General features: G+C 39.6%; 1 protein-coding gene across 6 annotated transcripts in view; it reads left to right on the top strand.

The window, feature by feature from the left end:
* The window catches only part of LOC149181216 (uncharacterized), a 134,464-nt gene that overhangs the window by 37,241 nt on the left and 70,970 nt on the right, over positions 1-26,253 (top strand). For 3 of the 6 annotated variants that reach the window (XM_089416495.1, XM_089416496.1, XM_089416493.1), the window contains exon 8: positions 4,369-4,560. In XM_089416495.1, the coding sequence (XP_089272621.1) occupies positions 4,369-4,560 (192 nt within the window). Of the gene's footprint in view, positions 1-4,368; positions 4,561-26,253 lie in introns of those variants that run through there. The other 3 variants (XR_016257000.1, XR_016256999.1, XM_089416494.1) reach the window with 3 other exon arrangements.

Raw genomic sequence — 26,253 nt, 5'->3', positions numbered from 1 at the left:
GAGAAAATCCTAAGATCTCTAACCCCAAAATTCAATTCAAAAGTATCTGCCATTGAAGAAATGTAGGATTTGAAAAACCTTACTATTGAACAACTTCATGGGATCTTAACAACTTATGAAATCAGAAAAGGGGGTCCCTCAGATATCAAAGAAGCAATATTCAAAACTACTTCCAAAGGAAAAGAAAATGAGGAGCTTAAGGAATCAAGTTACGTATCAAATGAAGAAGAGGTGAACTTTGTAAAGAAACTCCAAGTAGGAACTGAGAGATTTAGAGGTAAGCTTCCTTTCAAATGTTTTGCTTGTGGAAGAGTTGGTCATTATGCTGCTAAATGACCTTAAAAAGAAAACCATGAAAAAGGGAAGGGGATCTTAACAACTTATGAAATGAGAAAAGGGGGTCCCTCAGATATCAAAGAAGCAATATTCAAAGCTACTTCCAAAGGAAAAGAAAAGGAGGAGCTTAAGGAATCAAGTTACGTATCAGATGAAGAAGAGGCGAACTTTGTAAAGAAACTCCAAGTAGGAACTGAGAGATTTAGAGGTAAGCTTCCTTTCAAATGTTTTGCTTGTGGAAGAGTTGGTCATTATGTTGCCAAATGCCCTTAAAAAGAAAACCATGAAAAAGGGAAGAATTCTGCAAAAGTAAATATTAGAGGAAGGTTTGAAAACAAAAAGAGTTTCTACACACACAAAGATAGTGATGGTCTTTCAAATTGTGAAGAACGTGAGTCTAATCAAGAACATCAATTACTTATGGCATTTGAAGATAAATATATTGATGAGTATGATGATCTTTTTATGGATGCCTTAGAAGAAAAGGATAATCTCATTGAAGAAATAATTCAACTTAAAATTTCTCTAGAAGAAGCTAAATTAGCAGAAGAGGCACTAAAAAAACAAATTCTAGAAAAAAGAGGCATAATGAAAAGTTAGAATTGGAAATAGTAAGTCTAAGAAAGGAACTTGAGAAAAGAAAAGGTCTAAACCTTAGATTTGTTAAAGGATTTGAGACCCTAGAAGAAATCATCAAAGTACAACGCTCTCCTCTAATAAAAATAGGTTTTGGATACAATGGAGAATCATCAAAGACTGTGAAATCTTCTGAAACAGGGACATGAAGCTATAAAGGGAAGCAGTCAACAAAATTCCAGCTCTTAGCAAAGGAATGAGGGATCAAATGTCTCTCAGGTAAAACATCCTTACCACACTCAAAAGGGAAACTACACAAAAAGGTACTATACTCCCAGGAACTTCTACTTCAATGGTCAATGCTTCACTTGTCATAATTTTGGTCATAAGGCTGCTCAATGTGTCGCTTATAAAACTATCATGACTAGAGAAGCAAGAAAACAAAAGAATGAGATTGGATTAAAGAAATACTCTTACAATACTTTCTCACCTCTCCAAGATGAAACAAAATGTTCCTTTTGCAATAAATTTGGGCATAAAGAGATTGAATGTAGAAGCAAAATGAGACCAACTCTTCAGAATGAACAAAAGACAGCAACATCCAAGGCATTGAAAAAACCATAGAATCTGAAAATTGTGGTTTAGCTTTGTATGCAGGAGATCAAGAAAATCTATGGTACATTGACAGTGGATGCTCAAAGCATATGACAGGTGATAAAGATAAGTTTATGTCCTTTAATGAAATAAAGAAAGAAAAGAACGTAACCTTTGGAAATAACTCACTTGCTACTATTAAAGGGAAAGGAACTGTTTTGCTAAAGGATAAGGTTAAAGCTGGAAATGTTTTGTTTGTTGATGGATTAAGACATAACTTGTTGAGTGTTAGTCAAATGTGTGACCAAGGGCATGAAGTTGTTTTCAGATCAAAGAATTGTGTGGTACGAAATCTCAATACAGGTAAGATCATAATAAAGGGAACAAGAACTCCAGGTAATGTCTATGTCTTGGAAGGCGGCCAAGAGCATTGTTACTTGAGCAAATCAGAAGAAAGTTGGCTTTGGCACAAAAGATTGGGACATCTAAGCTTCACTCAATTACACAAGTCAAGCAGAATGGGAGCAGTACGTGACTTGCCTAACATCTCTCTGCTAGAAAACAACATATGCAAATCATGTCAATTCGGTAAGCAAACCAAAGTTTAGTTTAATGCTAAAGAAGGTACTTCAAGTAAGCCACTTGAACTTATTCATACTGATTTGTGTGGTCCTATGAGAAAGAAGTCTCCTCGAGGTGAACAATACTTCATATTATTCATTGATGATTTTACTAGAATGTGTTGGATTGGCTTATTGAAACATAAAGATGAAGCATTTGATAAATAGAAAATGAGTTAGATTTAAAAATCAAATGTTTTAGATCTAATAGAGGAGGAGAGTTTATATCAGATGGGTTTTTCGACTTTTGTGAACAACATGGTAGTAAGAGGCAATTTTCTATAGCTAAAACTCCTCAACAAAATGGAGTGACAGAAAGAATGAGTAGAACAATCCAACAAATGGCACGTGCCATGCTTGATGAATTCGGAGCGCCTCATACCTTCTGGGGGAAAGCAACACATACAACCATGAATATCCTCAACAAAGCTCATATTTGGGTAAACAGTGATAAAACTCCTTATGAACTATGGTTTGGTAAGCCTCCAACTGTTAAACATTTTAGAGTTTTTGGAAGCAAATGTTACATAAAGAATAATGATGATAAGCTTGGAAAGTTTGAATCTAGAGCTGATGAAGGAATTCTCCTTGGATACTCCTCTAGAAGCAAAGGATACAAATGCTACAATAAAAGGCTTCAAAAGATTGTTGAATGCATTGATGTTGTAATTGATGAAGCATCCATAGGTACCAAAAGGGAAGCACCAGTAGATGACAAACTTGTTTCTACAACAAGCCAAGAGGTTTTAGGAGAGGGAATTAATGAAGCACCACAAGAAGTAATTGAAAGCACAAAAGCATCAAAACGACTCCTTCAAGGTATGTTAAGAAAAATTATCTGGAATCTCAAATTCTAGGTGAAAAGGAAGCTGGAGTACAAACTAGAACTCTTGTTGGAACTTCCAGTTACCTAGACTTACTATCCACAATTGAACCTCAAAATGTAAATCAAGCAAGCAAAGATGAATGTTGGGTTAAGGCAATGGATGAAGAACTTGATCAAATAGAAAATAACCATACATGGGAGTTAAGTCCCAAGACCTCATGATAAAAATATTATTGGGACAAAATGGGCGCTAAAAAAAAACTAAATGAAAATGGAGAAGTAATTAGAAACAAAGCAAGACTTGTTTGCAAAGGCTACACTCAACAGGAAGGAATAGACTTTGAAGAAACATTTGCACCTATAGCTAGACTTGAAGCCATAAGAATGTTTCTTGCACTTTCAAGCTTTCATAACTTCAAAGTATTTCAAATGGATGTTAAATCTGCATTTTTAAATGGGGATCTAGAAGAAGAAGTTTATATTGAACAACTTGAAGGATTTATTCTAGGCAATGATAAAAATCTTGTTTGCAAGCTTAAGAAGGCTTTGTATGGATTAAAACAAGCTCCTTGTGCATGATATTCAGTATCTTCAACAACAAGGTTTCAAAAAGGGGTCAACAGACAACAACCTATATATAAAATTTGATACAAATAAACTTTTAATAGTTGTTGTTTATGTAGATGACATCATATTTGGAAGTAATGTAGAAACTATGAGTCAAGAATTTGCTTCAGTTATGCAGCAAGAATTTGAGATGTCTCTACTTGGTGAACTAACATACTTTCTTGGTCTTCAAGTTCAACAAACAAAGAATGGTATTTTTCTCTCACAATCCAAGTAGCTCAAGCAGATTTTGAAGAAATATGGAATGGAAGACTGCAGTAAATTATGAATGGAATCATGGCATATTTTAAATGAATGCTTGACAGTAATTTACCTCGCATGTGGAGGACTCTTTAGATTGATTGAAAACTCAGGAGTAGAATAATTCCTAGTATCTTTCAACTGCAGGTATAAATAATGTCTTGGTAAATTCATCATCAATATGCAACTAGGCCAAGCAAACAATCAACTCATAATTGCGGTGTTTCTGCTTTGAAAGATTTGATGAGCATTAGCTTGAAACAATATTCTAAAACTTTTCAACAGATTGTTTAATAAATGTCCATTCAGTTTAGCCTTTTTACAATCCCATTCAGTTTAGCCTTTTTGCAAACTCATAGTAGTGGTAATGTTCAAAATTGTTTAGTGTGAGGGATTTTTGATTTGGTTGTGTATTCTACTGTGTGCTACTAAAAGTAAATTAGAAAGCATTAGTTTTCAGTGGGATTTGCATGAAAAGAAAGTTTAGAAATTTTTTCTCCTTCCTATTGCAATTTAGTGTGGAGGAGTGATATCATGCTTATTTTGCAGCAGTAGGCAAAGGAGATGAAGAAGATGAAGAAGATGAGTGTCAAAATCTTAGGACCGATGCCAAGAATATGATGGCATCTTCTGAAACAGATGTGGCTGTAGCTTTGCAACATGAAGATGGATCAAGCTGTTTAAATGCGAATTTATTTGATGATCCTGTCTTTCATCCTGAGACTTCATTGGTCAAATCAGGCATGTATACTCGCTTTTCCTGTATTGTTTTTCAGCATCATGCATAAAAAATATTGTTGGGTATGGATTTTAATGCTTTTTCAATGGAACAAATTTTAAGAATTTGTTATTCAAGCTGATCAAGTTTCTGAATCCTTGCTTCCTGGATACTCTGTTCCAGTCCTCTGTTGGCATTGGGCCCTAAATTCTAGGTGAAAATGAGTCCTTGAGAAATGACCATTGCACTATTAACACACAATTCTAAGCACTAGATTCTGAATGTGACAGGTAAAGAAAACATTTCAGTGTTTATCGGCATTATCTATTTATCATCAAAAGAAACACAGAAAGCTTATGTATTTTCTTCTCATTCTTAATGAACTCACATAATGAAAAAAAATTAGATTAGTTAAGAAACTTCCCCATTAAAGCAATCTCTGAAAGGTTAATCAACTCTTGGTCATATATGATATGATATAATTTAAGTGGCTGGAAATCATACATCTAGACAGAGGAACCAGCAACCCAATATAGAAGAAAGAAAGATTGTATTAATGTCCACAAATGACCAATGTAGGGCAACGGGACTTGAGATTACATCAAGAAGAACAGAAAATAACTAGGGTAGAAAGAACCTAGGGACTGAAAACTAGCTAAACACTAAGACGCTAAAGTCATGTGAACAAAGTAAACATTATTAACACAGTGAGAAGGGGTAAATGCAAAAGTGGGTAAACTTTAAGACCCAAGGACATTTATAAATTGTTTTCAAGGGAAGCCGAAGACCAAAGAAGGAAGTGGAGTCCAAAAGATCTACAGTATGATGGTATTTGGGATATCATCCACCAAACAGAGTTTATCCTTGGAAGATCATTCTGCATGGTTGCTGGGCAATCTGTTACAAAATGTATTCAGTGATCAGATGTATCATATTGCTAATTATTTGAAGATTTCCTATTTGATGAGTCAAGGGTATTATGGTGCAACTGGATTCATCTCACAATTAACTAGTAAAAGAAGGCTTCTTTTGAGATATTCTCTATGCTATGAAAATATATTAAAATGCACATAGAATGTGTTCATGGCCTAGATGGCTTCAAATAATTTTGGGGCATACTTAATGCTTTACGGACTCCAAAAGAAGCCTCTGTAGTTCTGTTATGTCCTTGTTGACAACTCCGTGTCAACCACCCTATAGCAGCATACATTTTTTCAAAGCACTCCATCATGCTCGAGCAGTCAAGCAGCCAAAGAATATCATTACCTTTCAGCAGTTTGTTAAGTCATGTAAACCCAAATTCTGCTGCCCCGTGGTCCTTTATTGTAAAATGTCTCTCGTATGACTATGAAACCATATAAAAACACCTAGGTAAGCTTAGGAATTTTCATCAACGAGTTTCATCCTAGGGAGTTTTTTAACCTCAACTAATTATCTGTGTTTTTAAACAGTTAGGTGAGTCCTAGTGTATCGAGTCTATGTATAATTATCATACTAGATCATGTCTTGAGTCTCGCAAAATTTGGTTAAGTCTAAGTGTGTATTTTAATTATTAAAATTTCCAACTGGTCGGAAATTTAATAATTATTTTGATGTAAATTATAAAATCAAATGTTTGTAAAAGTTGAAGGGGGTAGAGTACTCATAATTAGAACTTCTACACCTTGACCTTGTGTTTAAACACCTTTTGAGTGTGGAAATTATGTCTATCCCCTCAAATTATTTTTATTTTTGGTTTTTTAGGCAAGAAACGACAAAAAAAAAGCTAGAAAATAGTAAAAAATTAAATATGAGAGAGATAAAATTCTCTCCCAAGTGGAAAAACGAATTTTTGGAGAAGGTGACCTTCCTGAGGTAGATTAAATTGAAAGACTCATTCCCAAGGAGAAAAATCCCACTAAAATTCATGGGTCCAAAAGAATTTAATTTTCTGAGGTCCTCCATCATGGAAAATATCAAATTTTTAAGAAAAATTGAACTTATGGACCAAGGTGGTTAAGTCAAAAGATATTTTTTTGAGGAAAAAAGTTCAAAATAATATTTTTTGGACTAGGAAAAAAGGGCTTTATCATGGAATTCGAATTTTTCCTCTAGATCAAGGGATAGGATTTAATTTTGGCATGGGTCAAGCAACAACTAGCCATTATTCTCCAGGATCAAGTCAAAATTGTGCACTTCTTTGGACCTAGCCGTTTTCCACTTGGAGGGGGATCTAGATCTCTCTATTTTCTATAAATTGAGCCTGAGGCTCCTCATTGTAATCATCTTTGGATGGTGTATTGGCTCTGAAAGTTTTGTAACATTTTTTCTTGAGTAATAAAGCATAAAAGTCTTTGGGGGCGATATTATGGTGTATCTCTTCAGCTTGTTGTGGTAAATATAATCTGATGGTGCTTTAAATTTCTACTTTGTGCTTTAATTTGTTAAATTCTCTAGCCATTTGGATTTATAGTTGCTTGTTTGCACCTATATCTGGGATGAAAACATTGTTGAATTGCTAGATCTAGTGGATTCTTGTTTGAATCACTAGAGCTTCTTTTCACTGTGTGACTCACCCCTATTGGATCTAACAAAATCTTCAAGTTTTGTGTAGAAAATCTTATTGATTAGGTGTCAAGCATTTGAAGCGAGTTCTTGTTTGAATCTTCATCTCCTCGAGCTAAGTGTTTGAAGTAGTCCTTGCTTGAACCTTCACCCCCTTCGCACACAACAACTAAAAACATATGGTGAGATTCCCAAAGGCTCATCATAAGATCACATTGAAGGGAGTTTCTTGGCCTTTACTCTACCAAGATCACCTATTTCAAAATACTAAAATCTCTCACTTATTCTAAAAGCACTTTCATTGATCTATTTGCTATTTTTAGAGCTATATTATCTGATCTATGGGCGGAGATGTTCTCTTACCCATGGATTAGACTTGTCAATTAATTGAACATATCTTGTAAATTATTTTCTAACTCTTGTTAATAATTTTTCATTTCTTTAACCTTTGTAATATATATATATATATATATTTGTGGGGCTTTCCTAATTGTTTCTTCCTACAGATCTGAAGAGGATGAATAAGGGTTTGTTTCAGATTTACTTCTAATAAATTTTGTAGGTGGAGCTGGCCTCTGGAGCAATAGAAATGAGTTTATTTTTGAAGGTCAAATCCTTCTTCCTTTGCGGCTTGGATTATCAACATTTTTTTTAATGATTTTTTTGAAGCTATCTGCAACCCATTTTTTTAGGGCTTATTTTGCTTTTTGATATGATATATTTAACCTTTTAGCTCGTTTTGCAAAGATTTTAAAATTTTCGGCTAGGGTTTTTGGACAAATTTTAAGCGTAAATTGAAGGTTGATCCGTTTCACTCAGGCTTATAAATTTATTTGCATTTTTTTTTTATGGAGACGGAGTATGTTTACAACTTGTTACCGCTCAAACTAGTAGGGGGCCTAAGGGGATTCCTAAAAGGGGCAACTGCTAGGCCAAGGGCAACAATGGAGACTTAGCCCACTGTCACCTCAGCTAAGACAGACTTTCATCGATGGGAGGAGACTCGGTATATGGAAGTCACTTGTGAAGGATGAATCAACAAATGGATGTGAAGTGACTTTGATGATCCTTTTCCTAGAAGGGGGGTAAAGAATGGGGCTTGCTCTTCAAGCAAGGTACAAATATTTCTAGGATAAAGAGTGGGAGGATTTGAGGGTTATGTTAGAGTAATATGCTTTGTAAAGGAGTTTCCCAATCCTAAAATCCTTATTGAACTTGACTTCCCGAATGGTTCTTGAAGAATTGACTTTTCAAAGGTATGGGACCACACAGGACCAAGTGGACCCAACCTAGGTTAAGGAGAGAGAATCTAGCAACCAATGATGTTCTTAACCCAGACAAGGAAGAGGAAAGGATCAAAGCAGGATTCTCCAATTAAAAGGTGCTAAATTGATCCTATGAGGTGCTAGCCTAGGGAATACCATGGCAAAGTTTGATATTAGAGCTAGGGCTTGGGTTATCTCACAGCTCCACTGTCGAAATGGCTTCAAATTTGGACGAGGCCTTAAGTGTGAAAATTTGAAAACCCGAATCCTATTGCAACAACTGGAAATTATTCTCCTAATTGTTAATTAAATTTAACAATTTATTTATTGTTTCCTACAACAAATACTGAATAACTCACACTGCAACCGACACAAATAAAACTGCGGAAGAATAAATACTGGAAGAAATGCTAGCACACATAAATTTACATAGTTATTTTTGGACCAATGTCCCCGGAAAAACCTAACTTGGGGAAATTGGTGCAACAACTGAGGGTTTTAATATTAAGCAATAGTAAAATAATTTGAGTACAACTGGATGTCGAAACTGGCAATCCTACAGAGAAATATTGGCAAGAAAAATCTAGTGAGGAAATTTCCTCACTCCACAGGCAAATCCGGGCTTTGATCCCAGCTCAAGTTAAGTTGTCCAAACTAGCTTTACGCAGCTACTGCGTCACCCTAACACAGTCCCTTCTGCACTCATTTCGAACCAGCTTCTCCTCAAGCCGTCTGGTCTACTGTTGTCTGGGAAAATGTCTCTCTGGAACCTCTGTCCAGCTTCTGGCACTGAAACTTGGCTTTCCCTAGCAGTTTCGAAATCGCTTCTAGAGGCTACTGCGCTGCTCTACGTTAGCCTCACTGTGGCTCACTTGCCTCTTTGCAAATGCACTCACTGGATCTGGAATTCTTCCTCCGGCTTCACTGTCTCTGCCCCTCTCTCACTGCTCTGATTTCACTAGCTCTCTCTCCGACAACTGACTGCTGCTACTCTGGAAATTGATCTGCTAGTGAAATCGAACTCTCCAAGTGATTTCTCCAAGCCCCATCGACTTCTTCTTATAATCCTCTGTTGAGACTTCAACGACCAAGATTAGATCTTAATTGATGACTCAGATTAACTTGAAGAAGTCGATCTGTGTGACTTTCTAGAACATCCACACCTTAATTTAATTAATTAGTCATATTCCCTAAGTTTAGACTTAGGAAATATTTCAAAACTAACTAATTTAATTAAGTCATTTCTTGGCGGAGTTTCCAGAAACGATTTCTGGGTTTTGGAGATCTCATTCATTCTAGCTTCTCCACAAAATTTCAATGCTAGAACACATCCGATGCTACAAAAACTAATGCTTCCTCTTAGCGAGGAATGTGTTCTAGTGCTCCACTGCTCAACCTGTAGTAACACCTCGTCTCTGCATCATCTCCTGTCATGCTATTGATGTTTGGCCATACTGCCCACCAACTACTGCACAACTCTGATATGCATTCCATTTGTGCTGTTGCTGAATAGCTGCTGCTGACCCCGCTAAACTGCTACCAGCACTGCAACTCCCTCTCCATCTGTTGCTGCTGCAACTGCAACATTTGCAATTGAAAAATATCCTAAATACTGAATCAACTGTGATTAGTATGATGCATCTGTCACATGAGTCTCTGATCGCTGCTAGTATCTGTGTTGTCACTAAGGCATTTACGTTGCTACTGACTCTACACTTTGCCAATTGCACTACTGCCAACTTTGAATTGAGCTCCCCAACATCTGACTGCAACTAGACTCTGCATCTGTCAGTCTGGCATCTGACTGCATCTACTGCCACTGATCCATCTTGCCACTGAATATTGCGGGCTCCCGTAGTAAGGTATTGATTCAAGAGGGGACTTCCTCAAGAATCCTGCCCATCTATTGCACTATGGGGCTACAAAACCAAGTCACTCCACCTCACTCCTGGAGGTATATCGACATATAGAGAGAAATCTAGCCTACTCGTATTGGTCCTGCTATCTCTGCACTGATGTTGCAACTACTGCAATAATGAGTATGATCTCCCCATATCCTGAAGTACTAACTTCAATAGGGATGCTCCCTCTGAAACTAGACTCCCTCTGAGTCTCGATCTCCCTTTGGGAAATCTCGCTGCTCCCTCCTGGCAACTTGCACTCTCCTCTTGCACTAGAAACTGGACTGCGAAGTTTTGAGTTGGGAATCTTCTGGTTGGAACTGTACCTACATACTGCAACTAGGCAATTCACACTGCTTGTGTCACTGCATCTAACTCTACAATTGTCTCTCGAGTACTGACTGCAACTAGATTTGCAACTGTCATCTGAATGACTGGCTGCACATGTTGACACTGAACCTGCTGCTGTGATACTATGGGCTCCTGTAGCAAAGGTGATGGTCCTGTTGCAACAATTTGGAACTGATCTAACTGATCTCCTTGTTGTAAGTACGTTGGACCTTGCCCATCTGACACAATGGAGTTTCATACTCCTCCTGGATCTGGTGCCCCACTATCTCCTTTTGAGCCTTGTCCCTTACTGGGACCTTTCCTCTCTCTACAACTCGCACTAGACAACTCGCACTTCCTCCGGCATCTGCGTCTGGCAACTAGAAGTTGATCTGCTGCCCAAATCTGCATTCTCGCTGACTCGCACGACCTCCTTTAGCAATCTCGTATAATCATCCCTACCGAGCTGCAAAATCTGAAAACCCAAAACTGGAGAAAATAAATCTTGAAAATCTCCCTCTTTCCCTTTGCTTGACTGTTGGTACTCCTATTCGCACTCCTCTCTGAAGTGAGAAGATCTGCTCACAACCACCGCGACCTGCAAGGAAAAACGAACTTCTTGAGACTAGAAGTTCCCTGAGGAAAATTTTCCCTCTGTGTGTGCTCGTCTTCCACCCGACACTAGCTCTGCGTTAACAACCTGCTGCAAAACTACTGCGTCCAGCTAGAGATTTGCTCTGCGAAAAATACTAGCGGCTCCCTATGCCTCTGGAATCGCTCGATTTAGAGAGATCGAATTTTTTCCGCCTCACATAGAAAAATCGAATCTCCTCAAGAAATTCAGCCTCTTGGCCAAGGTGACTGCACTGCCTCTAGGGTTTTGATCTGCTGCTCACACTTGAACATCAAAACTCCTCCTTTCTTCGCTACTGAGCTCTTCGGTTAATCATTTGTGCTCTGATACCATGTGAAAATTCGAAAACCCGAATCCTATTGCAACATTTGGAAATTATTCTCCTAATTGTTAATGAAATTTAACAATTTGTTAACTGTTTCCTACAACAAATACTGAATAACTCACACTGCAACCTACACAAATAAAACTATGGAAGAATAAATGCTGGAAGAAATGCTAGCACACACACATAAATTTACATAGTTATTTTTGGACCAATGTCCCCAGAAAAACCCAACTTGGGTAACCTGTGCTGTAGCGAGGGTTTTAATATTAAGCAATAGTGAAATAATCTGAGTACAACTAGATGCCGAAATTGACAATCCTACAGAGAAACACTAACAAGAAAAATCAGTGAGAAAATTTTCTCACTTTATAGGCAAATTTGGGTTTTGACCTCAGATCAAATTAAGCCATCCAAATTGGCTTTACGCAGCTACTGCATCACCCTAGCGCAATCCCTTTTGCACTCAGTCCTAACCAGCTTCTCCTCAAGCCGTCTGGTTTGTTGTTGTCTGGGAGAATGTCTCTCCTGGCCTCCAGAACCTCTGTCCAGCTTTTGGCACTGAAACTTGGCTTTCCCCAACAGTTTTGAAATTGCTTCTAGAGGCTACTGAGCTGCTCTGCATCAGCCTCATTGTTGCTCACTTGCCTCTCTGCAAATGTACTCACCGGATCTAGAATTCTTCCTCCAGCTTCACTGTCTCTGCCCCTCTCTCACTGCTTCGATTTCACTAGCTCTCTCTCCGACAATTGACTGTTGCTACTATGGAAATCAATCTGCCAGTGAAATCGAACTCTCCAAGCCCCATCAACTTCTTCTTATAATCCTCTCTTGAGACTTCAACGACCAAGATTAGATCTTAATCGATGGCTGGGATTAACTTGAAGTCGATCCGTGTGAGTTTCTAGAACATCCACACCTCAACTTGATTAATTCTGATTAATTAGTCATATTCCCTAAGTTTAGAGACTTAGAAAATATAAAAAAACCGACTAATAATCTAATTAAGTCATTTCTAGGTAGAATTTCTAGAAATGATTTTTGGGTTTTGTAGATCTCATGCGTTCTAGCCTCTCCACAAAGTTTCAAGGCTAGATCACATCCTATGCTACAAAAACTAACATTGAGGACACACCAACACAATAGCATCTAGGAGATCAAACTTTTTCCATGGCTATTTCGTCGAGAAAGTGATGCCCTAGGTGACCCAACTTGGCTAGACCTAGAAAAGAAAGGGAAGGGGCGGAGAAAATGTTCTTTGAGTGATCACCTATTGGTAGACTAGTGCCTAATCGCTTGGGGAGAATGGAGTCTAGGAGAATGATGAGAAAGGATGTTGTATTTCGGTCAAGGAGGCCTTAAGGACTACTTCGCTTGGCCTTTAAGGCAAGAAGAAGTGACCTCAAAGCTTTTATACTACGCTTTGCAAAAAGAAATGGCTTATCGAGATAAATTCACCGACAGAATTATCCCTAGGAGATTTCATTCACATACATGGCCCATACATTGAGAGACGCTATATAGAAACAATAATTCCACAATTTCGCAATTATGCAATGCAACAATTAACCCTAGTATAGCGAAAATTCCATTCAACACATATGGCATAAAGTAAAACAAGAATAACATTAAATGTGTGTATTTACTTGTAATAGAACATATCCAATCATCAACAATTTGATAATAAAGAAGCTCCAAGATAAAATACTCCAATCCAAACATCAAAATTCATCCATGCTCCAATTCATCCTCCTAGAAAAAGTGCGAAATTCTCTAAAGAGAAGAATGATCCAATCCAAAGTGATGATACAAATGAATTCATGTCTCTCCTATTTATACACTCATTAGGAGTTCAAATTACCTAATTTGAGCCTACATTAGCCCATCAACTAAAATAATGTGCAAATAACTATCTATTGGTGACAAGCCCACCAAACTAGCTCACAAATAAAATAATAAGCCTCCCAAGAGGTTGAATGATCAATAATGCATGTTGTTGGGCTCTCTAAGAGGCCTGATGAAGTCCATAAGTGCCAAAATGATGAGTTGGACTTCCAAAAGTAATGGACAAGGGGTTGGCCCCTTGTTCTCCACATAATAAACCTGTGGTGCTCCCAATGGCTGTGAGGGCACACAAGTGACCTCATGGGTCTCCAAGTAAGTCGAAGATGTCTGTAGACCATCTGTAAGGGCTCAGATGATGGTGATCATCCTGCAAGTCCTGGGTCAGCTGCCAAGTGCATGGTACATCTGTGGGGCTGGCTGGGCAAAGGTGAACCAGGTGCATCTTCCACGTCCAATTGGTGAATATCGAGCAATCACTGAACATCTCTGGGGATCAATGGAGTGTTGTCTACTGTTGCGGAGGCCCATGGCTCTCAACACACACCCTAGATGTGCCAATGTAGCTCTCTGGAGGGTTAGGACCCCGTATAGGGAGACCAAAGTCACCAAACCCAAGATGAAGACCATCTGCAATGCTGCATAAGATACAATGCATCCCCTAGCCTTCCAATATAACAAGTCATCAAGGAAATTGAGTTAGAGAGCTTACAAACCATGGACCATAGGTCGGGAGTTCATAATGGCCTGCCCTTCCATAATGGGCTTTGGCATATAATGTCTCCAAACTCCAAATGCGGTTAACCAAGTATCCCATTAGGTGGTTTCTACTTTTAAGGGGGATAAATATGTCCAAGGTACATCCTTTAAAAGGTGGTGGCATGTGATAAAGAGGTGAATGGATTAGGGAATGAGAAGGGGCAACTCTGGGCCACATGCTAGGGTACAAGGGTAGCTAGTAGAAGGGAAGCCCACACTTGGGTATATAATGTATAGGATGGAACAATCGTGGTACATGAGGTGCCCCGACCTTGATTTTTCCACCCTTCTTTATATGCCTTTTGCCTTTGTATGATTTTTCTTTAATTAACTGCTCGGGGCTCAAAGAGTAAGAGCATGATGTGTGAGATATAGTAGTGGATACCCCCTTTTAAGCTAGGGCAGTTCATTGTCCACCAGGAGTTGGGACAATTATGGGTTCCTATATGATGAAGGGGGCTCATAGAGCCTGTAGGAACCTGGGTGATGGCCATGATGATGGGGTAGAGCTCATGTATTAGCTTTTTCCCACGTGCTAAATGTGTTTGTCCCGACCATCTTTTGCATTTTGTGGTACATTTTCCTGTTGAATGTGGCCAATTATGCTTTTACTTTTCTTTTTAGCTGCATCAACCTCCGGGGCATCATTCCAGGCCTGACCCAAGGTGTGGGCAAGGGGAAGGGGAGAGCTAGCCCTATGTGGACCCAAGTGGGAGAAATGATGAATGGGGTTATAATGAGTGGAAAGGGGGCAATATATGTGGATGAGGGAGTGGGACCACACAACCAAAATCAGGGTTTCCCATGAAATACCATCCCTAAAGCCAAATGGTCAGTAAAAGAGATCCCACGGGACTAGAATCCAAGGTTAATATCCAAAAAGGGGTCTAGGGGACAAGAGTACAGACCTAGTCGATTCTTTTCGCTGAATCCCCCCATTAATCCATGCCCATAAGTGTCCATGATAAGCTAACTACAATACTCATTTACCAAATGACAAGGCATATCTTTAGGTTCAGGAGGCCCACCTTCAAACATACGATCATGATAGATGGGTGAGGGACCACATGGTTCGCTCAGGTGGTGGAGAAATGGCACATCAAGCTAGTTGGTGGCTGCAAGGGGTTGCTGGTTGCCGACTAAAGACCATCTTGGAGAAATTTTTTCTCCTAGGGATAGCACCCACAAAATGGTGTGTAACACAACCTATTATCAAGGTTGCACAAGAATTCTCAAAAAATTTACTTGCAAAATTTTTCCAAGGAGCTCAAGAGGGTTTCTGGGCCTTTTCTTTGTTTCAAATCAGATTCTTTCAAGGGTTTCAAAGATCGATTTTTTTTGAAGGTATGCAATTGGGGTTTTAGTCCCTTTTTATAGGTTGAATTTTGTTTGATAAGACCACTTGCTTCTGAAGGTTTTTATCATCATCTAACAAAGATTTGGTCTTAGATTTGTGGTGCGAGATCGTTGTAATGTTTGTTTTTTTAAAGCCACATATGTTTGAGACTTCTCATGGTTTCTAGAGTGAATTCCATTCAATGGCTTAAATTCACTATAATATTTCTCTTTCCCTTGAAATTAATTTGCAAAGGCTTGGGGTTTTAACAATATTTATTTGCGGATCCCATAATTTTGTGGTAGCCACAGGTGTTCCTCTCCTCTTGGCTGCAAGCCCTAGTGGCTTGATTTGTCTCTTGAAATGAAAATCGTCTAACCCTTGGACCCTTTTCTTGCAGAGAAAAATCAAAGATTTTTAAGGGATTTTCATCGAGCATAGAAGAGGCCGTCATTATCTTTCCTAGAGCAAAAGCCATTCTTGTCCTGTAAAAAGTAGAACAAAGTTTTAATGATTTAAGCCTTGAAATTTTGAAGAATTAAGCACAAAATTTTTGTTAAATTTGAATAAATTTTCAAGCTAACTTTCTGGTGAGGCTATGGATATTTGAGGGTTTTTCTTCCTCTTGGACAAGAGCATTTGAGAGCTAGAGCTCATATTAATCAAAGTCGTGAGCAAAAAGGATCTTGTTCTTGAAGTTTGTTGCTGAGATTTGAAGTCGTCTTCCATTTCTTGAGCCGAAATCAAATTTCTGGAAGTTGTATGCAATTTTTTTGGAGTTAAAACGAGTTTAATCTTTGAGGTGTTGAAAAGTAACTAGGCTCGGTCTTCATAATGACGTGTGATTGTGATTTTATGTAATTGATGAAAAGAAAGAAAAATAAAATTATTGTAATGCTTGTCCAATGGGTTTCATGCAAGGAATTTTATTTTAGTAATGGCTCCCATTATGAGCCTTTAGGATTGAGTCATCTAGTCATAAAAGTTAAATTTAGTCAATGTCATGTATGAAGGATCCTTCTTGGGGATGATACACTTGTACATGAGTCAATAGAAGCGTCAAACAACCCTCCAAGACAAGCACAAGCATCCTCCTACAGGTCGGCTTCAAAGAAATAATAATATCTTCATAAAAAGGACATGTTGGTTCACCAAAAGTCATCTCGACTTATTATGAGGCAACAACCACTATAAATAGGCAACTCGCCTATTTTAGAGCACAAAATTTTGGTCATCTGAAAGTCTGCAATTCGGATGAAGTTTGAAGTGAGAAAGGGAGTGCAAAGTTCACAAGAAGGCAACCTACTAACTAGCAAGGAAGGGAAGAAGAAGATCAAAGTTTTTAGCACTGTTTTTAGGGCTTATCTCCTCACACGTGTGGCATAATCTAGGGTTGTTGCTGCTGTAATATATCAGTCCTAAAGAAGTAATTGAGAAGGCCTACAAGACACCTTCTATGCTAGTCGAGATCATTAAGAGAAGCACTCTAGTAAAGTGAAGGAGGATAGTAGCCTAAATCCTCTCCATCTCCACGCACATGCAGAATTGCTGAAGTATGAAAGTTTCAGGTCCATGAAAGAAGGACGAATTTCAGAGTAACCAAGATTAGCAGTAAAGGAAGGAAGTTTGACTAATGTTGACTTAGTAAAAAAGACGAAGGAAAGGTTTGTGTCTTGGTCTTGGGGTGGCTGATATGTCAATGGTATTGGTGTTGGTATTTGTCAATTGGAATCTCTATAAGAAGAAGAATTTGTTCGGGTTTTCCTCTCAAAGAGTGAGAGGTTTTGGCCCCGGCTGATAGTCTATATTTTGTGTCTCTTGTCTCTTTATGGTTTATGCATTGGTAACTGTTTGATGAAGAAGAACACTAATAACCTAAGTAAAAGAAGATCCTAATCTAAAGAAGTAAAAAACACTCACAAGCAGTTACTAATAGAAGAGAAATCACCTAATATCGATGTCCTAGATTTCTCAACATGGTATCAGAGCTAAGGTGACTAAGTCAAGGAAGGGCATCTTATCAAGGGACACTCAAGGATCAAATATCAAGGAAGGCATCAAAGCGAAGATCGTCTTGAAGTCAAAACCCTAGATCAAAGAAGTCTACAGAGAAGTATAGAGTTCATCATCAAGAGGGAGAGGGCCAAAACCCTACATCTACTCAAGTTAAAGTGTTTTGAAGACTATTCATCCAAAAGAAGCTAGTCAAAAGGCAGTGTCATCTCACTCTTTGTGGGATCAAGGATCATTCCTGAAGAAATCTACCTCCATCAAGGAGAAGTTTTCTATCCTCTATATCATCATCAACATCAAGGAAGCAAAAGAAGAAGGAGCATCCTATCAAGTAAGTATACTTATGTCCACATCTGAATCTGTCAAAATGTCTTTTTGCAAGGAAAACAACAAATTGGTTGGGGCTTCAAACTATCTTGATGGAAGAAAAAGACATATCTGAATCTCATTGAAAATGAGGTTATGGAACATGTCAAAGGTTCTATCACTAAACCAAGAAAGGAAGATGCTTAATCTCTTGCCAAGTATATGAAAGGGGAAGTTAGGGCTCAAAGGATCTCATAGAATCCATCAAGGATCCCCTCATCTCATATGTATCTAAACTCAAAACTTGAAAAGAAATCTATGACAAATTGGTAGATTTGTATTTCGTAAGTACTACTGGAGAAGTCATCTCATTAAGGCAAGAACTCTACAAGCTGAAGATGTCAAGGGAAGATGGAATAGCCTCATACTTTATGAGGATATCTGAGATCCGGGATCAACTACAAGATCTGGGAGAAGTCATGTTTGATAGAGAAATGACTACAGTTGTATTAAATGCACTACTAGGAGAGTGGGGTAACTTTACTTCAAGTATTTATGGCAAGACCCTTAAGGGCATGTTACACCATGTATATTTATGTATGAGAGTCCAAGAAATACCTCCAGGCCAAGTCACCAGCCTCCTCCATGCAACGACATCACAAAAGGAAGCAATCCAAAGCATAGAAGTCAAGTCGGCCTAAAGAAGGAGCAGACCTCTATATATAAGGGTCATTCCACCCCTCCAAAGAAACACAATTCACCTCTGAAATCAATGAAGGAAAAGGACAAGTATAGGGTACGAAAAAGGACGAAGAAGGAGCCTCTAGTGCAGCGAAGAAGGAAGGAAGAAAACCGAAGTTAATAGGGCTGTCTTAGGGCCTATTACAGTCACACGTGTGAAGAAAAGGAGGCTCTCTCTGCTGTCATAACAACCCTCCTATTACAGTCATAAAAGTTCGTTGGTTGGGCTAAGAAAGGAGTGCCTATTAGGCCTCTCACTCAAGCAAAGAAGAAGACCACACAAGCGAAGGAAGGAGAGAAATCTAGCATCAGTTTGCCTATTAGGCCTCTCACTCAAGCAAAGATGAAGACCACACAAGCGAAGGAAGGAGAGCAATCTAGCATCAGTTTCTTGAAGGAATCCCTTCACACATGCGAAGAAATATGGCCACACTGTTGTTACATCAGACCTGCAAATATATCTCAAGGAAGAGCTCAATTGTAAGAGAGATAAGTTACTTTTCATAAGGGAAGGAGTCTACTAAGGAACAAAGAAAAATATCTCTTCAAGTAGAAGCATAACTAGGGCGGCTATCAGTTGTTGGAAGAAGAACGAAGTGCCAGAAGAAGGAGGACGAAGTGCCGGAAGAAGAAGGAGGACGAAGTGCCGGAAGAAGAAGGACAAAGGCTTGACTTGTGCTCGGAGGATCTTCTTATCAAGGGCCTAGGGTTTGGCATTTATCAATAGAAGCTTTAATAAGAGAAATTTCAAGAAGGGTTTTCCTCTCTGAGAGAGAGAGGCTTTGCCTTGGCCGAGAGCCAACATCTTGTGTTCATATCTCTTGTATTTTGGTAACTGTTTGATGAAGTAAGAGAACATACACTATTAATAATAATAATAATAAGAAGATTGTGTTAGCAAGAAAAATAAAAGTACTTTACAAATTGTTATCATTGCTAGAAGAATCTCATTATAACTCAGGTGCCCTAGATTCATCAAGGAAGGGCATCTCAAGAACACATACAAGGTTGGCATCAATTCTACAAGCTAAGGGTTTAAAATCCATCAAGAACAAGAAGGTCTATCATCTACTCTTCTAGATCTATCAAGGAAGACTACAAAGCAAGAAGAAGCGCCTTTCATATAAAGGCACCTACAAGAAGATCCATTCAAAGAAGTCTTCATCACCAAGCAATCTCTTTGAAGGAAGCAATTTGAAGATCACCAAGATCCAAGAAGGCAAATCATCAAATCTTCAAGGAAGGAGCAAGACTTCTTCATCATCAACACTATCAAGTAAGTACTTGTATGTCCTCTTCTAAACATATCACAATGTCTTTTTGCAAGGAAAGCAACAAATTGGTTGGGACTGCTAATTTCCTTGCATGGAAAAAGAGGACTAATTTACTTCTCAAGGAGAATGAACTTCTAGAACACATCAAAGGGAGTATCATTGTCCCTGCTAAGGAACAAACTCAAGCCCTAGCAAAATATAATAAGGATGAAACAAGGGCTCAAAGGATTCTAATAGAATCCATCAAGGACTCTCTCATTCCTTATGTTTCCAAACTTGAGTCTTTGATTGCTGCTAGTATCTGCGCTGTCACTAAGGCATTTACGCTGCTACTGACTCTGCACTGTGCCAACTGCATTGCTACCAACTCTGCATTGTGCTCCCCAGCATCTGGCTACAACTAGACTCTACATCTGTCACTCTGACATCTGACTGCATCTACTGCCACTGATCCATCCTGCCACTGAATACTGCAGGCTCCCGTAGTAAGGTACTGATTCAAGAGGGGACTTCCTCAAGAATCCTGCCCATCTATAGCACTATGGGGCTACAAAACCAAGTCACTACACCTCACTCCTGGAGGTTTATCGACATATAGAGCGAAATCTGACCTACTCATGTTGGTGCTGCTATCTCTGCACTGGTGCTGCAACTACTGCAATAATGAGTATGATCTCCCCATATCTTGAAGTACTAACTTCCATAGGGATGCTCCCTCTGAAACTGGACTCCCTCTGAGTCTCAATCTCCCTTTGGGAAATCTCGCTGCTCCCTCTTGGCAACTTGCACTCTCCTCTTGCACTAGAAACTGGACTGCGAAGTTTTTTGTTGGGAATCTTCTGGCAGGAACTTTACCTACATACTGTAACTGGGCAATTCACATTGCCTGTGTCACTGCATCTAGCTCTACAACTGTCTCTCGAGTAGTGACTGCAACTAGATTTGCAACTGTCATTTGAATGACTGGCTGTGTCTGTTGACACTGAACTTGCTACTGTGATACTATGGGCTCCTGTAGCAAAGGTGATGGTCCCGCTGCAACAATCTGGAACTGATCTAACTGATCTCGTTGTTGCAACTACATTGGACCCTGCCCATCTGACACACTGGAGTTTCATACTCCTCTCGGATTTGGTGCCCCACTATCTCCTTTTGAGCCTTGTCCCTTACTGGGACCCTATGTTGCACGAAACTTCTAGGAACTCGACGTTTCAGGACGTACCCGTACCCGAAACTTCGAAACTCGGCCGAAACTTGACCGAAACTCGACCATTATGTAATCATCTATGAGAGTTAATATAGACTTGGTTTTCCTTCTAAATTGTCATTTATAGGTCTTATTCCCTTTTTTCTTGCAAGATAATATGTTATTCACTTATTTATAAATTTCTTTTTATATATATAAACATATATGGCGTTTCAGCCAACGTTTTGGCTGACGTTTCCATTTTTGGGAGGTGATGTTTCTAAACGTACCCGTTTTGGAAACTTCGAAATGTTTCGACTTATCATGCAACTTAGCTGGGACCTTTCCTCTCTTTGCAACTCGCACTTCCTTTGGCATCTGCCTCTGGCAACTAGAAGTTGATCTTGTTGCCCAGATCTGAATTCTGGCTGACTCACACGACCTCCTCTGGCAATCTTGTATAGTCATCCCTGCCGAGCTGCAAAATCTGAAAACTCAAAATTGGAGAAAATAAACCTCGAAAATCTCCCTCTTTCCCTCTGCCCGACTGTTGGAACTACCATTCACACTCCTCTCTGAAGTGAGAACATCTGCTCACAACTATTGCCGATCTGCAAGGAAAAACGAACTTCTTGAGACTAGAAGTTTCGTGAGGAAAATTTTCCCTCTGTGTGTGCACGTCTTCCACCCGACGCTAGCTCTGCTCTAACAACCTGCTGCAAAACTATTGCGTCTAGCGCGAGATCTGCTCTGCGAAAAATACTAGTGTCTCCCTATGCCTCTGGAATCGCTCGATCTAGAGAGATCGAAATTTTTTCCGCCTCACATAGAAAAAATCGAATCTCCTCAAGAAATTCAGCCTCTTGGCCAAGGTGACTGCGTTGCCTCTAGTGTTTCGATCTGCTGCTCACACTTGAACATCAAAACTCCTCCTTTCTTCGCTACTGAGCTCTTCGGTTAATCATTTGTGCTCTGATACCATGTGAAAATTCGAAAACCCGAATCCTATTGCAGCAATTGGAAATTATTCTCCTAATTGTTAATTAAATTTAACAATTTGTTAACTGTTTCCTACAACAAATACTGAATAACTCACATTGCAACCTACACAAATAAAACTGCGGAGGAATAAACGCTGGAAGAAATGCTAGCACACACACATAAATTTACATAGTTATTTTTGGACCAATGTCCCCAGAAAAACCCAACTTGGGTAACCGGTGCAATAGCTGAGGGTTTTAATATTAAGCAACAATGAAATAATCTTAGTACAATTGGATGCCGAAATTGACAATCCTACAGATAAACACTAACAAGAAAAATCTAGTAAGGAAATTTTCTCACTCTATAGGCAAATCCAGGCTCTGACCTCAAATCAAATTAAGTCGTCCAAACTGGCCCTACGTAGCGACTACATCACCCTAGCGCAATCCCTTTTGCCCTCAGTTCTAACCAGCTTCTCCTCAAGCTGTCTGGTTTGCTCTTGTCTGGGAAAATGTCTCTCCTGGCCTCCAGAACCTCTGTCCAGCTTTTGGCACTGAAACTTGGCTTTCCCCAACAGTTTCGAAATTGCCTCTAGAGGCTACTGAGCTGCTTTGCATCAGCCTCACTGTCGCTCACTTGCTTCTTTGCAAATGTACTCACCAGATCTAGAATTCTTCCTTCGGCTTCACTGCCTCTGCCCCTCTCTCACTGCTTCGATTTCACTAGCTTTCTCTCCGACAACTGACTGTTGCTACTCTGGAAATCGATCTGCCAGTGAAAACGAACCCTCCAAGTGATTTCTCCAAACCCCATGAACTTCTTCTTATAATCCTCTCTTGAGACTTCAATGACCAAGATTAGATCTTAATCGATGGCTGGGATTAACTTGAAGTCGATCCGTGTGAGTTTCTAGAACATCCACACCTCAACTTAATTAATTTTGATTAATTAGTCATATTCCCTAAGTTTAGACTTAGAAAATATAAAAAACCGACTAATAATCTAATTAAGTAATTTCTAGGTAGAATTTCCAGAAACGATTTTTGGGTTTTGGAGATCTCATGCGTTCCAGCCTCTCCACAAAATTTCAAGTCTAGAACACATCCGATGCTACAAAAACTAACATTGAGGACACACCAACACAATAGGGGCTAGGAGATCAAACTTTTTCTATGGCTATTTTGTCGAGAAAGTGATGCCCTAGGTGACCCAACCTGGCTAGACCTAGAAAAGAAAGTGAAGGGGCGGAGAAAATGTTCTTCGAGTGATCACCTATTGGTAGACTAGTGCCTAATCGCTTGGGGAGAATGGAGTCTAGGAGAATGATGAGAAAGGATGTCGTATTTCGGTCAAGGAGGTCTTAAGGACTACTTTGCTTGGCCTTTAGGGCAAGAAGAAGTGACCTCAAAGCTTTTATATTTCGCTTTGCAAAAAGAAATGGCTTATCAAGATAAATTCACCGGCAGAATTATCCCTAGGAGGTTTCATTCACATACATGGCCAATACATTGAGAGATGTTATATAGAAACAATAATTGCACAATTTCGCAAATATGCAATGCAAAAATTAGCCCTAGTATAGCGAAAATTCCATTCAACGCATATGGCATAGAGTAAAACAAGAATAACATTAACTTTGTGTATTTACATGTAATAGAACATATCCAATCATCAACAATTTGACAATAAAGAAGCTCCAAGATAAAATACTCCAATCCAAACATTAGAATTCATCCATGCTCCAATTCATCCTCCCAGAAAAAGTGCGAAATTCTCTAAAGAGAGGAATGATCCAATCCAAATTGATGATACGAATGAATTCATGTCTTTCCTATTTATACACTCATTAGGAGTTCGAATTACCTAATTTAAGCCTACATTAGCCCATCAACTAAAATAATGTGCAAATAACTATCTATTGGTGACAAGCCCACCAAACTAGCTCACAAATAAAATAATAAGCCTCCCAAGAGGTTGAATGATCAATAATGCATGTTGTTGGGCCCTCTAAGAGGCTTGATGAAGTCCATAAGTGCCAAAATGATGAGTTGGACTTCCAAAAGTAATGGACAAGGGTTGGCCCATTGTTCTCGACATAATAAACTTGTGGTGCTCCCAATGGCTATGAGGGCACACAAGTGACCTCATGGGTCTCCAAGTAAGTCCAAGATGTGTGTAGACCATTTGTAAGGGCTCAAATGATGGTGATCATCCTACAAGTCCTGGGTCAGCTGCCAAGTGCATGGTACATCTGTGGGGCTGGCTGGGCAAAGGTGAACCAGGTGCATCTTCCGCGTCCAATCAGTGAATATCGAGCAATCTCTGAACATCTCTGGGGATCCATGGAGTGTTGTCTACTACTACGGAGGCCCATGGCTCTCAACACACACCCTACATGTGCCAATGTAGCTCTCTGGAGGGGTAGGACCCCGTATAGGGAGACCAAAGTCACTAAACCCAAGATGAAGACCATCTGCAATGCTGCATAAGATCCAATGCATTCCCTAGCCTTCCAATACAACAAGTCATTAAGGAAATTGAGTAAAAGAGCTTACAAGCCATGGACTACAGGGCGGGACTTCATAATGGCCTGCCCTTCCATAATGGGCTTTGGCATATAATGTCTCCAAACTCCAAATGCATTTAACCAAGTATCCCATTAGGTGGTTTCTACTTTTAAGGGGGATAAATATGTCCAAGGTACATCCTTTAAAAGGCGGTGGCATGTGATAAAGAGGTGAATGGAGTAGGGAATGAGAAGGGGCAACCCTGGGCCACATGCTAGGGTACAAGGGTAGCTTGTAGAAGGGAAGCCCACACTTGTGTATATAATGTATAGGATGGAACAATCGTGGTACATGAGGTGCCCCGACTTTGATTTTTCCACCCTTCTTTATATGCCTTTTGCCTTTTTATGATTTTTCTTCAATTAACTGCTCGGGGCTCAAGGAGTAAGAGCATGATGTGTGAGATATAGCAGTGGATACTCCCTTTTAAGCTAGGGCTGTTGATTGCCCACTAGGGGTTGGGACAATCATGGGTTCGTATATGATGAAGGGGGCTCATAGAGCCTGTAGGAACCAGGGCGATGTCCATGATGATGGGGTAGAGCTCATGTATTGGCTTTTGCCCATGTGCTAAATGTGTTTGTCCCAACCATCTTTTGCATTTTGTGGTACATTTTCCTGTTGAATGTGGCCAATTACGCTTTTACTTCTCTTTTTAGCTGCATCAACCTCTGAGGCATCATTCCGGGCCTGACCCAAGGTGTGGGCAAGGGGAAGGGGAGAGCTAGCTCTATGTGGACCCAAGTAGGAGAAATGATGAATGGGTTTATAATGAGTGGAAAGGGGGCAATATATGTGGATGAGGGAATGAGACCACACAACCAAAATCAGGGTTTCCCATGAAATACCATTCCTAAAGCCAAATGGTCAGTAAAAGAGATCCCACGAGACTAGAATGCAAGGTTAATATCCAAAAATGGGTTTAGGGGCCAAGAGTACAGACCTAGCCCATTCTTTTCGTTGAATCCCCCCATTAATCCATGCCCATAAATGTCCCCCATTTATCCATGCCCATAAATGTCCCCCATTAATCCATGCCTATAAGTGTCCATGATAAGCTAACTACAATACTCAATTACCAAATGACAAGGCATACCTTTAGGTTCGGGAGGCCCACCTTCAAACATACGATCATGACAGATGGGTGAGGGACCACATGGTTCGCTCAGGTGGTGGAGAAATGGCACAACAAGCTAGTTGGTGGCTGCAAGGGGTTGCTGGTTGCTGACTAAGGACCATCTTGGAGAAATTTTTTCTCCTAGGGATATCACCCACAAATGGTGGGTAACACAACCTATTATCAAGGTTGCATAAGAATTTTCAAAAAATTTACTTGCAAATTTTTTCCAAGGAGGTCGAGAGGGTTTCTGGGCCTTTTCTTTGTTTCATATCAGATTCCTTCAAGGGTTTCATATAAGTAACTGATCTCCCAACTCTGACATCTCTGTCAAGCTAGAGACACCCATGATGCTGAAGCTCCCTCTGTCGCTGACAAGTGCTCCCTCTCAGACCTCTGCGCTGTTATAACAATTCCCTGCATCTCGCACCGTTGCACACCTCTCTGTGCCATCCTACACTGGTGCAACACTCCTGTGCCTCTCGCACCGTTGCAACCTACTAGCCTCGCGCTGCTCGGGGAATCCTGCACAGCTCCCTCTATCGCTCCATTCGCATCCGTCTCTATTGACATCGCCAGTACTGATACTCCG

Source organism: Pinus tabuliformis, chromosome 3_2, assembly GCF_031772625.1.
Source record: "Pinus tabuliformis cultivar Carrire ecotype Pingquan chromosome 3_2, CPIR1, whole genome shotgun sequence".
In the NCBI taxonomy this organism is placed as follows: domain Eukaryota; kingdom Viridiplantae; phylum Streptophyta; class Pinopsida; order Pinales; family Pinaceae; genus Pinus; species Pinus tabuliformis.
This window is presented reverse-complemented; position numbering and strand designations above follow the sequence as displayed.